General features: G+C 43.9%; 1 protein-coding gene and 1 pseudogene across 1 annotated transcript; both read left to right on the top strand.

Annotated features, from left to right (window-relative positions):
• Positions 1-1,320: 1,320 nt before the first annotated feature.
• On the top strand, positions 1,321-7,095 carry LOC125521601 (annotated as a pseudogene).
• Positions 4,483-14,622, top strand: LOC125518690. Its single transcript, XM_048683510.1, has 7 exons — positions 4,483-4,630; positions 6,199-6,325; positions 9,963-9,979; positions 12,847-13,455; positions 13,678-13,728; positions 13,835-14,122; positions 14,231-14,622. Exons 1-6 carry the CDS (start codon positions 4,483-4,485, stop codon positions 13,921-13,923), a joined length of 1,041 nt encoding a protein of 346 aa, XP_048539467.1. The 3' UTR covers positions 13,924-14,122; positions 14,231-14,622.
• The last annotated feature ends 1,708 nt before the right edge of the window (positions 14,623-16,330 follow it).

Here is a 16,330-nt window from a genome sequence, read left to right as displayed (position 1 = left end):
CCTCGCGACAAGCTAACGCCTCGAGAGTCCCCGGGTCCGTGATACCCGAGACTTAGATGGCTGATGAGACCAAATATTTGCCATCATGGTCCCTGCATATTGCACTATAGGTTCCTTCCTTCGCAGATCTTGAAACAGCACCATCGACTCGAATTTTTGCTATACCTTCAGGGGGATGGACCCATCTTGATATGGCGTTGTTGCTGGATGTATTGGCCACTTGCTGCATCTTCTTTGGTCTACACTCTTCAAGCTCACGGATGTATTTCATAATAAAATGATGAGTAACCAGCGGACTCTGAAAAATATGTTCATGTAGGGCTTGTCGCCGAGAATACCAGATGGAGGTGTACCCGCTATTTATTATTTTATTATAAGTTGGCTTAAAGAAAGATGGGCCGGGCTGGCCCTTGAGTGTGTTTCTCTTTTTTTTTATCTTTTTTTGCTATTTTATTGTTACTCAAACAAAAACATATTTTATCTTTTAGCAAATAGAAATTTTTTGGCAGGAATTTAATAGAGGTGAAAATATTTTGAAGTTTTTACAAACTTTTATGAAAACTGAGTAGGAATCGTTACATAATAATATTCACATCATCTCAAGTCGTTACTAAATCTTATTATTCTCATCTCTTTTTTTTAGAAATATTCTCATCTTTTTCTGAGAGTGTGCGTGTTGTGTATACCAAGTCCTTATATTTTACTCCAAGCCTAAACAGTGCAAAAAAATTACAAATGAAATTGTTAGTCATAGAAAAATGAATTCATTATAAAAAATCAAATAATATTTCCAAAAATTACAAAAAATATTAGTGTTACTTTGGACAATCAAAAAACAATTGCAAGACTATTCTATGCACACCACTATTTTGTCATCGGATGAAAGTGCGGAGCTGAAACACATCCTGGTGAACGATGTTAGGAAGGCTTTTACTGGATAATCAAGGATACATGTTTACCGACTTCGTCAAAATTGAATATAAGAAGTGTTGCGAAATGATACAAGGACCGAGTTCTACTAATTTAATCGCCCGGTGCAACGCACGGGCATTTGTACTAGTACTAGTAATAGTAATAGTAATAGTAATAGTAATAATAATAATAATAATCTATCCCTAATAATAAAGTATGGATTGACTCCGTGAGTTCACCGTCACAATATGCTTCTTCTCGTGAATTTACGCTTTCAGTTTGATTTTAAAATATATATGCAAGGTGGTACTAAAAAATCGTTTGGTTTGCTGATGACAATTGTTTCCGAGCGTAGTCGATGTTTGGCTGGAGCCAGACGAGTCTGCTCGGTCCGATGGGCCAACTCTGGCCGATAGCTCGTCCACCCCACATAGGCCATTTGGGCACGAACGGGCGATGCTTCGGTTTTACAAAAAAGACCCTATGTTCGTTCGATATTCAGTCTGCGGTCCCTGATTCATCTTATCCAAAACTCCTCCCTTTCCAGCGATGGCAGCGACGGCGGAGCACGAGCAGGTGAGGTGCGGCGCCTTCGTCGGACCGCTACAGCCACGGCGGAGGATAAGGTGGACTCCATGGGCGCGGCTACAGAGGAGGCGGAGGAGAAGGCGGACGTCGTGCGCTTGCTACACGGCTACAGCCGAGGCGGAGGAGAAGGCGGATGCCATGGCCTTGCTGCGCTCGTGGGCGTTCTTGAGGATGGTACACCGGCCGTGCCGCCGCCAGTCCTCTCTGGCCTCCCGCGTGTTATCCTTCTCAACCTCCGCTCCTCCTGTCGTGATTTGGATGGGAAATTGAAGGCCGGCCGTGTCCTTGTCCAACACAAATTGATGTAGTGCCCGACCCGGATTTGATTGGCTGTTATAAGAAGCAAGGGTCCTCGGTCGGAATCTCCATCAGGTTTTGCCCTTCGACCATAATCTCCATCATCCCGTCGAAATTGCAATTTTTGACCAAACATCCAATGTCGCCGCCAAGTTCGCCGGACGAAGAAGCGCCGAGTTCGCCGGAGGAACAAGAACGCCTGTCGAGCCGTGCAATGTCTCTTGTGGCGGCTACACGAGAGGTATGTATCCCCTCGAAGCTACGTATCCCGTACAGCCTGAAGTTTGTGAGGCCTTGACCTGACCATCACTAACGCCACCTTGCTGCCGCTGTTGTTGGAGATGAGCTGAATAGCAAGCTTTGGTTGCCTCGTTGCTTCCACTTCACTGCTCTTTGACTCTCCGTAATTGTAAAACACCTAATGCGATTCTTCAGCACTTGATACTGGTGGTCATGGTCTTCTTCCCTTACTGTTGCAAGACTTGGTTTTAGTTAGTAATCTTGAGATCAACGTGTACTCATGGATTGCTTAGATGGAGGGCCACTGTTGGTTTTGTACTTAGATGCGATTGTGAATCATGCACGGTTCAATTCAGATTCATGTGGTATTTTTCCTAAATTTGTGCCCGCCTGAACATTATTACTCTTAAACTATGAATAACTAGAAGAACGCCCGTGCGTTGTAACGGGTAACATTTTCGTAACTTTAAGAGTTTAATATTAATCATGTTAATATTACATTTAATATTCTCATACATATCAAGTGACATTGGCGACCTTTTTTTACCATCAAATCCTCACACACACACTCTTTCCGTCCCTCTTCTTCACTGTCTCTCCCCCTCTCCCCCCCTCTCTCTCTAACACACGCACATATCCATCTTATTGGGTATGAGACCATAATCCATCTATCTCTCACACACACGCTAGTGCATAACAATATGGATTAGGTGTATTATATTTGCCACCACAACTAAGGGAATTAATTTCATGTAAATTGGCCAGTCACAGCTCCGTGACAAACAATGCATCTAAATTCTCAGCGTTATTTTTATGTAATATGCTCTCTCTCTCTCTCTGATATTATAGGACCAAAAACTTTTACCAATTACCATACTGTAGAACACCACACTCCTCACTGCACCGATGGGTGGTGGGTGGTGTCTCTCCTCTACCGCTGTTGGCCGCTGCTCGCATTCGTCCCACCCATCGCCCAAGCCGGCGTTAGGAGCAAACTCAATAGCCTTGCCCACCGTCATGGCTCCATTCCACGAGATCGAATCAAGCATCATAGAGTTTGGGGAGGAGTAGCATTTCCACCGTTAGCTCCTCGCTGATGTATCAGCGTAGAGTGCGGTGAGGACACGGAACGTAAATACCTGGGGTTTAGCGCTGGTGGCGGGAACGACCGACACGGCCTCCTTGCACCGCTCCTCGCTGCCCGCCCTGCTTTGGGGATCCTAGCGCCCTGCCCTAGGGTTCCGCGCTGGCGGCGGCGGTGGCGGCGTTTCCCTCAAGAAAAAAAGCACGTCTCATGTCCGGCTTGTGCAGGAATCCATCACCAAGTAGGATCAGTAGTTCCGTCCCGAATCGGTTATGTTGCAAGTCCTAGCTATAGCTATATATACGTATTACCCTGCACCCCTATAAACAGTACACCCAGAGACCAATAGAAAGATCAGCGGGCACGAGGCATGCCCGTGTGTATCAATTGCTTGCGCGTATCCGTGTTGCTTCTAGTAGATCGATACTACATCAACCGTGGTTAGCCAGCTACGTCCAATCTATTCGAGTGTTTTCGTCTGCGTACGTGTTTTTCTGGTATATACTTCAGAATTCAGTCAGTCGGGGGCGGGATGTCTAAGCAAAGAAGGCGGGGCGAGGAGGATGAGCCCAACTACTACCACGACTGCAGCGGCAGCAAGGAGAAGAGCCTCTATCTGGTTCTAGACGACTGGCACAAGGGCTTCACCATCCGCAAGATCGATGCCGACAGTCCCGACCTCAGCGCCCCCCTGTCCTCCGGCTAGTGTCATCTGAGCGTGGCTGTGCCATGTAGTTCGCAGCCCTGGGCAGCAACATCATCGCCACGAGCAACATACACGCCGGAACCCTCTTCTACGACACTAACACCGCCGGACTGCCCGTCGGCCCTCCCGTTCGAGACGCACTGCTTTGTGGCTCCAACACCTTCCTGACCTCCGGCGCCGGCGACGCGCTGTACGCGTTCGCCTTCCACTTCATGGAGCGGCCTGTGTCCTTTGAGGCGATGGCGAAGCCACCGACGACGGAAGACGACGACCTGCTGCCCACCTACTGGTCCTGGAAAAGCATGCCGACGCCCTTCACCAAGGACGAGATGATCTTCTCCTACGCGCTGCACCCGGACGGGCGCACCATATTCGTGTCCTCGTGCAGCAGGGCGGTCTGCGGCACGTACTCCGTCGACACCAGGAGCTACAAGTGGAGGCGCCATGGGGAGTGGATGCTGCCTTTCAGAGGCCGAGGCTACTTTGCCGCCGAGCTAGACGCATGGGTCGGGCTGCACGAGGACGGCTACGTCTGCCCCTGCTAGGTTGCCTCCCGCAGCGGCGGCACCACGCAGCAGCCGGAGTGGAAGATGGCCGACGAGCGTAGGATGTGGATCCCGTGGCATCAGCTGGAGTTTCGCCTGCGTCGGATGTGATGGCGCGGGTGGAGTACCGAGGAGTCGCCGGCGTCGGCCAGGGCCTGGGGCACAGAGGAGTCCTCCTAGTCAAGGAGATCGGAGAGAAGAAGATGATGGCGGCGCGAGGACACATGAGGGTAGACGTCGAGAGGATCGGCCGTCCAGGCTCGTGAGGAGGGCAGCGGTGGGAGGATTGAGTTAATGGTACCGTGTACAAAAATCCCATCAAAACAAGTAAAATATACCGGCAATGCTTGATTGATTCTGATTTAATTTTTATAGGCATTTTTGGATTTGTAGGGCATGTGCCCACGATACTCGCACGCTGTACCTTTTTTTGACGTGTATGATTCATGATAAGAAATGAAAATCACATCAATGTAAGGAAATATCCCATCAATGCTTGATTGATTGTGATTAATTCTTTTATATGGTAACTAATCTAATGGGTTTATGTGGGCGGTGAAGCGAAAAGGTATGTGGGAGGGGAGACGAAAAATAACCGGTCAGAAAAAAATGAATTAATTGTTGCCTTGTATGTTTGGTTTTGATATTTGAAGATTGATTACCATCCGTTAGTTGGGTTATCAAAGAAGAAATCAATCACCATATGTGAATTCATTGTGTTACCAAATAAACGTTGGGTTTGTCCGGCCAGTGGGAGGGGGACGAATAAAAAACCGACGAAAAAAAACCGACAAAATTGGGAGGTGGGAGCAGGTACCAAATAAAACCATGGTAGGTGGGACGAAAATAAACCGTACGAGGCTACCAACTGCTTCATTAGGAGTAGAGATCGGTTGGTTCGATTTTTTTTGCGTGGAGGGAACTACCTGGAAGGTGGGAGGGAGTACGAAAATAAACCGTCTCGGCTGAGCGGGAGGTGGGAGCAAGTACCAAAGAAGTACCAAAAAAGACCGGGTGAGGTGGGACGAAAATAAAACCCGGAACGCGACCTACCAACTGAGACATTAGGAGTAGAATGATTTTTGCAACTGTACGAGAATTTCTTTGCCGCATCACAAGAAAAACAGTTTGAAACAGAGAACTGTATTGTACCTTCTAATTATTGTATGAGCTTGCTTCACTTAATTTGAACTGCATACATAGGCTACTTTGCTCATGCATGCATCGATACTATTGTGTATAAATCTGCTTATGTATCTCACTATTTGTATATCTAAGATGGCGATCTCAAAGACAATATTTTTAAAGCTTTTATGATGTTAAAATGTTTTCGACTCCCCTGTTGTAGTTATTATTTCTGTCCCCTTGCTCGATTATGCTTTTTCTTCAGTTAACAATTAGCTTTGCAGAATATAGATATGCTAGCTGCACCTAGGTTATCATTTTCCTTCAGTGAAGAATTAGCTTTGCAGAATAGTTATGCTAGCTGCACTTAGCAAAACAGGATTACGATGTGTAAACAGGATTAGAAATATCTAGAATTGAAGGACTTCAGTTGGTGTTTGTTAGCTAGATGGAATTAGATTTGTGGACATATCAGTTTATGGGTGGCTATTTGATTGGTGAATTCACCTGCTATATGAGCACTATTTTTAATAAATAGTGTGCAACTAGAGAAGTATAGGCACAGGATTTACGATAAATGATTCATAGAAAGAATTGTAAAAAAAATGCTATTCTTAATTTCCTGGAACTAGCGTATATTTTTTCCACTACATTAGCCTTCAGATTCTTCTTGGATTTGCTTTCTGCATCAATGTTTTCAGTGCCATCCTTCTTCCGTGATGCTGCTGCATGCCAGGATTCGCAGTGGCACCGCCGCAACCAGCGAGGACACAAGATCACGAGGATTGTTGCCGCTCCCGAGGACATGGGAGCTGCCATAGCCAGCGAGTACGTGAGCACACACAGTCACCATCACTTAAGAGGATGCGAGAGCCATCTCAGCTTGAGAGGATGCACATACCATCTCCGGGTATATAGCAGTAACATCTCTCCCTAACTCCACTCTGATATGTAGCATTTTTTTCTATCCTATTGTGAGACTGCAGTGTGTGCAACAAGTGTTCTTCTAAATGTCTGAGCAAAGACTGCTCATGGGTGATGCTTCTGTGACCAAACGTCTATGTATGTCCTTTGCGGCCTTTCCTATAAATAAGTATATGTCATTGCCATAGTAATTGTGTACTTCTCTATTAGAAAATCACAAGATAGTTTCAGTGTTGTTGTTCTCAATCATGTTATCCTGGAGATGATTCTGTACTTTTTGGTGTGCTTCTTAGATCTAATAGTACTTTGTGTCTACTTATATAAATGGAAGGTCGTGAATCGGGGTAAGACTCTAGACTGAGTCTTATAACTTCATTTTATTATTTGTGTAGGTGAGGGAGTTCTGTGAATACACTCCGAGGGCGGGGATCCCATTTCAGTGAAATCATGCTACGTACTATAACTTAAACACGCCAAGAAGACAAGAGATAGTCCTTCGTTGGAGCGATGTTTCTTCCAAGGATGGTTGTTGGCATGGATCAGCACCAGTAATACCCTGAATTTTCTGAACCTGGCTCCTCTAGCCTAACTTGATGATGAAAGTTTCAGTCAAATGAATTTATTATGTATATTTGGCTTGGAGTTAATCCCAAAAAATAAATTTCTTATGTCTATTTTACAAAGAAAGCTTTCAATTATAATTAGCTATACCCTGCATTTGCACATACTTTGCCTGGAAGTGATCAATTGGACATCTTGAGCTTGAAACCGATCAAGGAAATACTCTCTCCGTGCCTAAATATAAGTCTTTTTAGAGATTTCAATATAGATAGCATACAGATGTATATAGACATGTTTTGAAGTGTAGATTCACTCATTTTGAATACGATGAAGAAGAAAACAAGGAACTCAAGGCTTACAATAAGTGAATCGTCACGCAAAAAGTATACTCTAGAGATTACAAGATGCACATGTAATTAATAAAGGTTTGCTAGATTCATTTAATAAATTGAATCTGTATCCATTTTGTTTTCCTCCTGAGATATCCTGCACCGGTTCACTCTAAAGTATGTTGATTACAACAAATTATCTATAGAAAAAATATTATTCATCTCTCCCGTTGCAACGCACGGGCTCTTTTGCTAGTCTATCCCTAATAATAAAGCACGGATTGACTCCGTGGGTTCACCGTTACAATACGCTTTCTTGTTGTAAATTTACGCTTTCAGTTTGAATTTAAAACATATATACGAGATGGTACTAATTCGGGAACCACATCGTATGCATCAAAATTCGTACTAATAAAAATTACAAGATAGAAATTCGAACCTGGGCCCCTACATCCAAAGCACAACGAACTAGCCAACTCACCTACCACAAGTCTCTCTGATAAACGCAACGAACGTTCTATACTTATATTAAATTAAACCTGGACTTCGTATATTTTCTTGGCACATAGGCCACTAGCGCTGCTTGGGCCGCGTCATGTAATCCAGCGGATCGAACGCAACGTGTTGATGGGCCTGCACAATGCACCATGTGAGTGGGCTTCAAGAATACGTAAAATATTATTACTCCTGTGGATCGAACTCAGGATACGTCCTTTCTTTTTAAGGCTATATAAGGTGTGCGTGTGTGCGTTCATAGGGGTAAGTGTATGCGTGTGTATATGAGCGCTTGTGTCTGTACTGATGCTCAAAAAAAAAGTAGTCCCGCCTTGCTACTGTTCATGAAATCATTACAATTTATATACACCAATGAGTAGACAATCAACAAGCTCCTTGGTTAATAAATAAAGGAGGATGAGGTGTGGGATTTCTTAAAGAAAACACGATGAGGTGTGGGATTGTGGGAGAGGCTGAAGATAAACATGAATATTGAGGGATGAGTTAGAGTTGCTAGCTGTAAACGAGGCTGGACATACTCCCTCCGTCCCAAAATTATGTTGCTCTCTTGAGATTTTTTCTTCTAAATAAAATCTTGGACGGATTTGTGGGTGCTATTTTCTAATTTCCAAGAAGCTTCAGCGAGGGGTGAGCGTGCATGGGCTGGTGTTGTTGCTGCAAGTGAGTTCGTCCTTTTTTTTAACAGCTAATCTATTTTTTAAGAGAAAAAGCAAGTGTGTTAATTGGACAAAGTGGGTTGGCTCAAATTCCTAAGATAGCCCCAAGAAACTGAAAGGGACGAAGTAGATTTCAATCTAATGGTTTTGTTCAACTTTGATTTATTCATGTATGGTGTCAATAAATTGTCGTAAAAAAAACATATCAAAAATATCGCATGCCTACCATGGTTTTTAATGCCTGACTAATATACATTTCTGCTAGACCTTGGCATGCACCTCTCGGTTGCCGTCAGGTTACACCGTTGGGTGTTGTAGAGTCGCGTTGATGAGTGCTTAGTGTTTTGGTAGACATTCTAATTGTCTTTCCGGTTGCAACGCACGAGCATATGTGCTAGTCTATCCCTATATATATAATAATAATATTAATATTAATATTAATAAAGCACGGATTGACTCCGTGGGTTCACCGTCACAATACGCTTTTTCCCGTCAATTTACGCTTTCAGTTTTTTTTCATCTATATTATTTTTTTACTTTTGAGGTGGTACTATTTTACCTGCCTTTTTGATATTTTGATATTCAACCCGCAGTCCTCCTAATAAGTCGAATATCAAAAAGGCAGGTAAAAACGCAGCCGCCCGCACGGCCCATCCTCCTTATCCCATCTCGACTCCTGCGCGCTGCCACCTCCTGTCCCGCCTCACCGCTAGCCGCACACCGCCGCCCCCCAGCCCCTTGTCGCGGCTCTCCACCGGCCTGCCCCCGTCGTCGCGCTCCGCTGGACCACCCCCCGTTGCCGTGCGCCGCCACCGCCTACAGTCGCCGTGCTCCGCCACTGCCTACCCCACCGGCGCGCCTACTCCCACCCAATTGCCCCCACACCCGCGGCCTTCTACTGAGGGGTTGGGGAGGCGGATTCGGGGGCGGGCGACGCGGCGCGTGTCGCCGGTGACGACGATGAAGGCAGACATAATTTCCCCCCCGACCCCTGCGAACCCTAGCAGCCGCACAAACGCCACCCCCCCGCAGGCCATGGGGTTGCCGCGCCTCCTCGCCTCCCTCTACTCCAGGCCCCCTCTCTCGCGCTGCTAGGAGTAGTGGTCTCTAGCAGCTGCCCTCCCCTCAGTCATTGCATCAATCTCCTGCTCCATCTCTCTCCAACATCCCCGCTCTCCTCTCGCATCACACAGGCGGTGGCTATACATATCTGGCCGGGTGTGGCGTGTGTGGTATCTGTGACGTGCTTCGCCTACCGGTTGTCCCTGATGTGTGCGGCTGGATGTGCATCCCTGTTTATGTGTGTGGCGCTTTACATGCAGAGGAAGTGAATGGTTGCAAGCAGAGGAAGCTGTTGGCCGTTGGCAAAGGAGGATTAGGATAGTTCTCTTGATCTTGGTCAGAAAAATTGGTAGTTCCCTTGATTTGTTTTGTTCTGAATTAGTACAAAAGTGCACTGATATTTGTTTTGTGCTGCAGGAGCTTCAAGACACCAGGTACCAATTGCAACTTTCATTTATCTGTTGTGTGAACCAATTTGTGATGGCTTCTAAACACACTTGGCTGGAACAGAGCAATTTTCTATAGTCTTCAGCGACGATGTGGTGCTGCACTGCTGCTCTCTTACTGCTAGCTTGCTACTTCTAGCTTAATTTTGCTATTGCTGCTAGCTGAATTTTGCATAGGCATGGCAAGCTGTTTGGTACGTATACAAATGATGCTGTTATTTTTGTTATTGCTCACACCCGGCCGCCCACGCTCACGGCCAGTGCTGCAGATTTCGTGGCTGGCCAGCTTATCCTCAATGTGTTCTGACTCGGAGGTCGGAGTTGAAGCTGACAACGGACTCAAGCACTCCACCATATTCTTAGTATTGCATACCGTCACCGCTGAGGGGTTAGCCAAGCTGCTTTTAGAAGTCATATAACAATTAAGTGCTAGATATTGTCACAGATAGATTTTGATGGATAGGAATTTAATAAGCTACAAAGCAGTGTAGGTTGAGATGAACAGAGAATGGTATGCATAATGTGTAACAATATTTGATACATTTACATTGATAGGTCTGGGATCGTTGGAGGGTTGTATGCTTTTGATTGATTAAGCTTAACACTTCTGCTCACTCATTATTTACTCTGTATTCATCAAAAAATATTTATTTTTTACTATATCATATCATATTCGACAGACAGAGGCAGAGACGACCATGGTTCTAGCTAATAGCACTTGCTAACTTAAGAAGTCTACATACCTTTTATCTAACTAAAAGAGAGTTTCTTACCAACTATTGAGCCTACAAGCTTTAGATGTATGTCTCTAAAGCCACTACTCAACTTCATGTCAGTACTTTTCTGTAGAGTATACCTCCATAATTCTCCATCTAAGATAGTACTAAAGTTTATTGATGATGCTTAGTTTCAGGATATGCCTTACAAGCCATCCATGTGAGAAATCCAAGAGGTTCAAGGCGTATTGAAAAGTAGCTGGAGTAGGTAGGTGGTGGATTGAGGAAGGGTCTGGAGCAGAGGCGGAATCGAGGCTGCCCCTACATGCGCTAAGGAGCTGCAAGGCGCCTGTGATCCGGACACTGCTATGCTTTCTCCTTCTCTCCAGGTAAGCCCTCAGCAGCACCTCTCGTACCCCCTCCATCCGAATTCAGCAGCGCACAACGACAACAGTAGCCGACGTCCTCCTCATCCATGAAACTCCCAACTTTTTTGCTTGTTACAACCCACATCATACACGGTTCTGCATTGTGGTGTTTGTGCCAAAGTTCAAAATTGCATAAGTTCTTGCAGGACGGGAAAGAACATAAAATTTGTGTTTTCAGTCACAAGTCTGCTCCCCATTGTGGATAGCGTCAAACTGAATGTGGTGAACAGGTGCGAGACATAATTTAGTGGAGATGCAAGATGAAAGATGGAACATGATGCTTCAAATCAGCATAATTATAAGGATTACTAAATTTCTCAAGGAAATCAATGCAGCGGTGATAAATATATGTAATTGCATTTTTTTTCCGAGAATATGTAATTGCATGTATAGCATCTGTTTTGAACTGTATTTTATATGCCATTTATGTATCATGGTGGAACACAAAATTTAAATAGAAAAGAATAGGAGTAACTAATGTATATCTTGCTATTTCAGATATATATCTATGCGACTATATACTTACCTAAAGTACGTACAATGCATACTGTGGAATCATACATCAAATATTCATGCTTAACTAAATATTCTGCAAGTTTTGTTTGCCGCTGCTCGGTCAAGAAAAGCCTATTGCTCGCCACTATGTGCGGTTCTCTTGGCATTTCATGGGGTGCAACCGGAAGTGGCACAAGACTGTAGTTGTGTCGTTCTTAAATTTACTGATGTTGATGTTTCTTTTCAAGATTGTAGTATTGTTTACCAATTTGGTCCCTGGGTTATGTACTCATTTCCTTTTCTATTGTTTGTAAGTACTTTGCTTTGGTTCATCGAACTACCTGCTGAAATATGTGTATTGTTTCTCAATATATTGGGCATCAATCCACCTCTCATGAGATCTCTGAATTTTCGACGCATATTGTATTTGCTGAATTATTTCCTCCAGATAACTATGGTTGGATTCACAAATGTGTGCAATGCTTTCAAGCAGTGATAAGTTTTTTACTTAAGCTGTGCTATTCCACTTTCAAGTTTTTGGTCCTAGAAGTGTAATACTTGGTAGGTTAGCTGCATATAAGTGGAATGTATATGGCCTGAATTTACATTTCAGAGTGTATAATCTGATTCAGAGTATTTTGACTCCTTGCATTCTGAAACATTTTGTTGTATAGTTTTGTCCTGAAAGAATAGAAGCAATTGTTCTATAGGAGAGAATATAAACGTTATTCTCAAACAACATGCAACATCATTTTCTTATTACCAATTTAAACATGGTCAGTAATAGCACAACTGAAGTTTGTGAAAATATCATTAAAATGGTTGGTTGGATTGTGTTTTGTATGGATTCTACAAGGGCCATTCTCATGGAATTACAAATTAGCTTTACATTTTTATGGCTGTGCTCATCGTCTTTGGATTGCCCACGTTCGGATGGGTTTGTGATAAATGGACACCATGACCATCATTAGTAGGATGGGAAGGAGGGTGTGTGATATTTTTTTCTTTTTCCGTTGCAACGCACGTGCATTTTTGCTAGTTTATAATCTAATAATAAAGCACGGATTGAGTATGCCGGGTTCACCGTCGCGGAGTTTTCACAAAAAAATCCCTGAAGTTCATAGGAAGCAACCCGCAGTCCCTTTGTAAGTGGATTTGAAAAAACGTTTCGTTTTTACATAAAACTCTCTTAACATTCGGTATATTCCATGCGCAGTGCTCCTCCCCCTCCAGTGTATTCAACCCACGGTGTATCTTATCCGCTCCCCTCCTAGCACGGCGGAGGAGGAGAGGGTGAGGGGCGGCGCCGCACTCTCCAACTTCTGTCTACACACCACCTACGCGCCGTCGTCCGTCCGGGTGGTCGGCGGCGGCTACCGCGCCCCGGAGGTGGCGTCTACTCCCTGGGCGTGCTCCTGCTGGAGCTCCTCATGGCAAGTCCCCGACGCACGCGTCAGGGCGCCGGCGACGTACGTCCTCCTTCTCTTCTTTCACGAGACGGCTCCGGGCTTCGACCAAATCCCGCCCAACTCGCCCAGATCGAGGCCTTCAGGCTTTTGTGGAATCCTCGTTCAGCTCTCCGCCTCTACCAGATCCACGCTGAGGGGCTTCGGCGCCATCCCCCGGTGTGATTTCCTCATGGGTCCCGGCTTGATCGAGGCCAAAGGCTTCGGCCGTCCGTCCACCATGGCTGGGACCTGCGCGGAAACTGTAGATGAATTTATACGAGTGGAATCGACACTGCGGCAGGGTACGGTGGAGTCACATTGTGCAGCCTCGGTGTCCCAATCAGGGATTCCTTCTAAGGATGCATATATTTTGAAGGGTGAGGGATAATGATTTGGTTAAAGGCCTTCGGCCTCTTGCTTCACTGAACATTTGTGTCCATCGACCAAGTTGCATATACGGGAGAAGATAAGCAAGTCCAAAGTGATGTTCTAGCTGGGCCTCAACACCTTGTCCCTCTGACCACAACGCCCAACCATGATCTGGTCAGCAACCAATTGTAACACTATGCCTAGGTTCTGATTATATCTACTTGATGCAGATCACATGAGCAGAGGGGTTCAGCAACTCTTACTACTCCTGGCTGTGAAAGGTGAATTCCCAACCAAGAGTCCATAACTGACACTGATTGAATTGCTACACAACATAGCCGTGGTCCATGAAATTCCATTAATTCTGCATGCTTTGTTCTGTCACAGCTTCTGCTTACCTGCTTATCCATGGTCTTTTTGAGCCATCCAAATTGCAAAACGCAAGTCACCAACACCAAGAATCAGGTTCCTGCTAGAGGAACCCAAAGCAGAGCAAGAGAAGGAAAACGACGGTGAAGAGGTTCTGTTGGAGAAAGGGCTGCATCACATACTTGCCACCAAGGCCATGTTGTTGAGGAGCCTGTGATTGCCGCTCCAGCTGCCTCTTGCGCCATGGCCCATCGCGTGGGGTGCATTGTGAGAGTCTGCATCAGGCTCGCGTCGCCTCTCCAGCAGGTACTCAACGCAATCCTAGGTTGTTGTGTTGACTTGATTCAGTTGTTGATAACAGTTATGCAGCTCTCCTGGGATGTTATGTTGACTTGATTCAGTTGCTGATAACAGTGATGCAGCACTCTAGGTAATAGTTAGTATTGGTGTCAACGAGAGCAACTAGAGTCGCTAGCTGTTATGCTAAAAGCAACAGGATGCATCTTCTCCATGCAAGAAGACAATAAGGATAAAGCAGCAAAGAGCAGGCCGTTGGTGGTGATGGATAATTTCTCTAATCAATTAAATCGTAGATGCCCTCCAGCATTGCACACTAAGAGATTGCATTGCTTAGATATAATGGAAGGTGACTTCAGTTTTCAAGAAAGTTGAGGTGTCGTGATTGTTATTTTTTTATGCAACAATTACATAAGCTTGCCTGGCAAGTATACATTCTGAATTGTATGTTCAGATGATATTCACATATTTAGACTGAATCGTTAAATCTAGCATATTTATTTTTCTCACCTAATAATTTTGATTATGATGTATCCCATAGAATGCTGGTTTAGACATTACAATCTGGAACCGAATAAATAAAAATAGAGAGATTCATATAGTGGCACTAAAGTGCTATCAAGTTATAATCTGTTTTTAGTTGCATTCCAGTAAGAGGAAACCCTTATTTTACTTGTGAGCATTGTAATTGTTTGCCTATTGTCACTGGGAAGGGCTAATGTTGATACACATACAAATCTTAGCCCGGAGGGCATGCTTTGTTCAAAGTAGTTGGGTTTATGTACAATAAATAAATATTCATGTGTTATCTTGGTACAATATTGTTGCGAGTGGTTTAACTCACGGGTTTAGAAGCTCGTGAGAGAAATTAAAGTTAATTTTATGGTTGCACGTCAACACCATGGCAACTACATAACTGCTTTGATATATGGTTCCTAGAACATACATGCTAATATGTACGCGTGAACTATTAGTGTTCTGTAAATTTTAAGGTGTAGCTCCAAAATATTATGCCTCAGGTTATTTTAACTTATAAGTGGTATTAGTCAATACGTGCATTGCACAGTTATAATTACTGCATGAGTGAGAGGGAGAGTGAGAGTGAGGTATCTAAGAACATAAAGAAGAATGGTTTAATGGTAGAAATAAGTTGACAATGCTGCCTAATATCCATAGAGATTTTAAAGGTAGATGGTACACATGATTAATGTGAACCACTAAAATATATATGTCCCCATTGCAACGCTCATGCATGTTACTATCTTCCTCCTAAAATAAGTATAAGTAGAAGACCAACCACGCCTCCTCTTCTGCTCTATTTCTTCTAGGTAGGTAGGTTCCGCCTAAATTGCCGCCTTATGTCGCCACCTGAAGTTGTTAATTAAACTCATGTCACCAAGACTGATGCATCATAGATGATGAATTTCACCGTTCAATCTACACCACAAGCCTATGTCGCATTCAGATTCTGGAATTTTTGTTTGCTCGATAGTAAAGTATCTCCCCGTTGCAACGCATAGGCTCTTTTGCTAGTACTACTCTAACAGTATTGTTAGTGCAATATTATCTAGTTACTATATGTGGTATGTAAAGTTCATTTGAGACTCAAATCCTCATCCATTAATTATCCTTAGTTGGGTTTAATTTGCCTCTTATGGATAATACATGGATTATCACATTATGGGGGAGTGATATACTTTGTGCATATCACTTCTTGTGTGAACATTAACAATAGAGGTTTGCCAGTTTGCCACTTAGAATTTATATTTGAGATTATCTTATATCTCTGTGGCATGCAATGCTTTGTTTGAGTATGGTTTTCTTGTGCGGTTTTGCCCATGGTTATCTTAAAAATTGTATTTGGAAAATCATTTGAATAAAGCCATTCCAATTGTTGCTTTGCATGATGATCTATCTAATTGGAATGTTAATAATATGTTGTCTAAGCATTGTGTTTATTTCTAAACTCGCATGTTATGTTTGTGTTAGTATAGATGATCATGTACTTATTTGCTTTCTACACCGAATGACAACTCGAAACACCATTTTGTTTGAGTTCATCTTATTGGTTTGTATGGAGTTATGGTAGTTTGTTATCTCATTGTTTATAGTGTCCTATATCTACTTTGAGTGAGGTATTCCCATGAGTATGTGTGCAACACATATCTTATATGCTCATTGGTTTTCCTTTGTTCATATGTTAAACTTTGTGTGCTA

The sequence above is a fragment of the Triticum urartu genome, chromosome 7 (assembly GCF_003073215.2).
Source record: "Triticum urartu cultivar G1812 chromosome 7, Tu2.1, whole genome shotgun sequence".
Classification (NCBI taxonomy): Eukaryota; Viridiplantae; Streptophyta; class Magnoliopsida; order Poales; family Poaceae; genus Triticum; species Triticum urartu.
Note: the sequence above shows the minus strand (reverse complement) of the source record. Positions and strands in the feature narration are given on the sequence as shown.

Excerpts from the sequence above, each read along its gene's own strand:
- LOC125518690 (XM_048683510.1), top strand. The coding sequence starts at position 4,483 with ATGGCGCGGGTGGAGTACCGAGGAGTCGCCGGCGTCGGCCAGGGCCTG. Across the intron at positions 4,631-6,198 it reads CGAGAGGATCGGCCGTCCAG|TGCCATCCTTCTTCCGTGAT; the intron begins GCTCGTGAGGAG and ends CAATGTTTTCAG. Across the intron at positions 13,456-13,677 it reads GGATGCATATATTTTGAAGG|ATCACATGAGCAGAGGGGTT; the intron begins GTGAGGGATAAT and ends TACTTGATGCAG.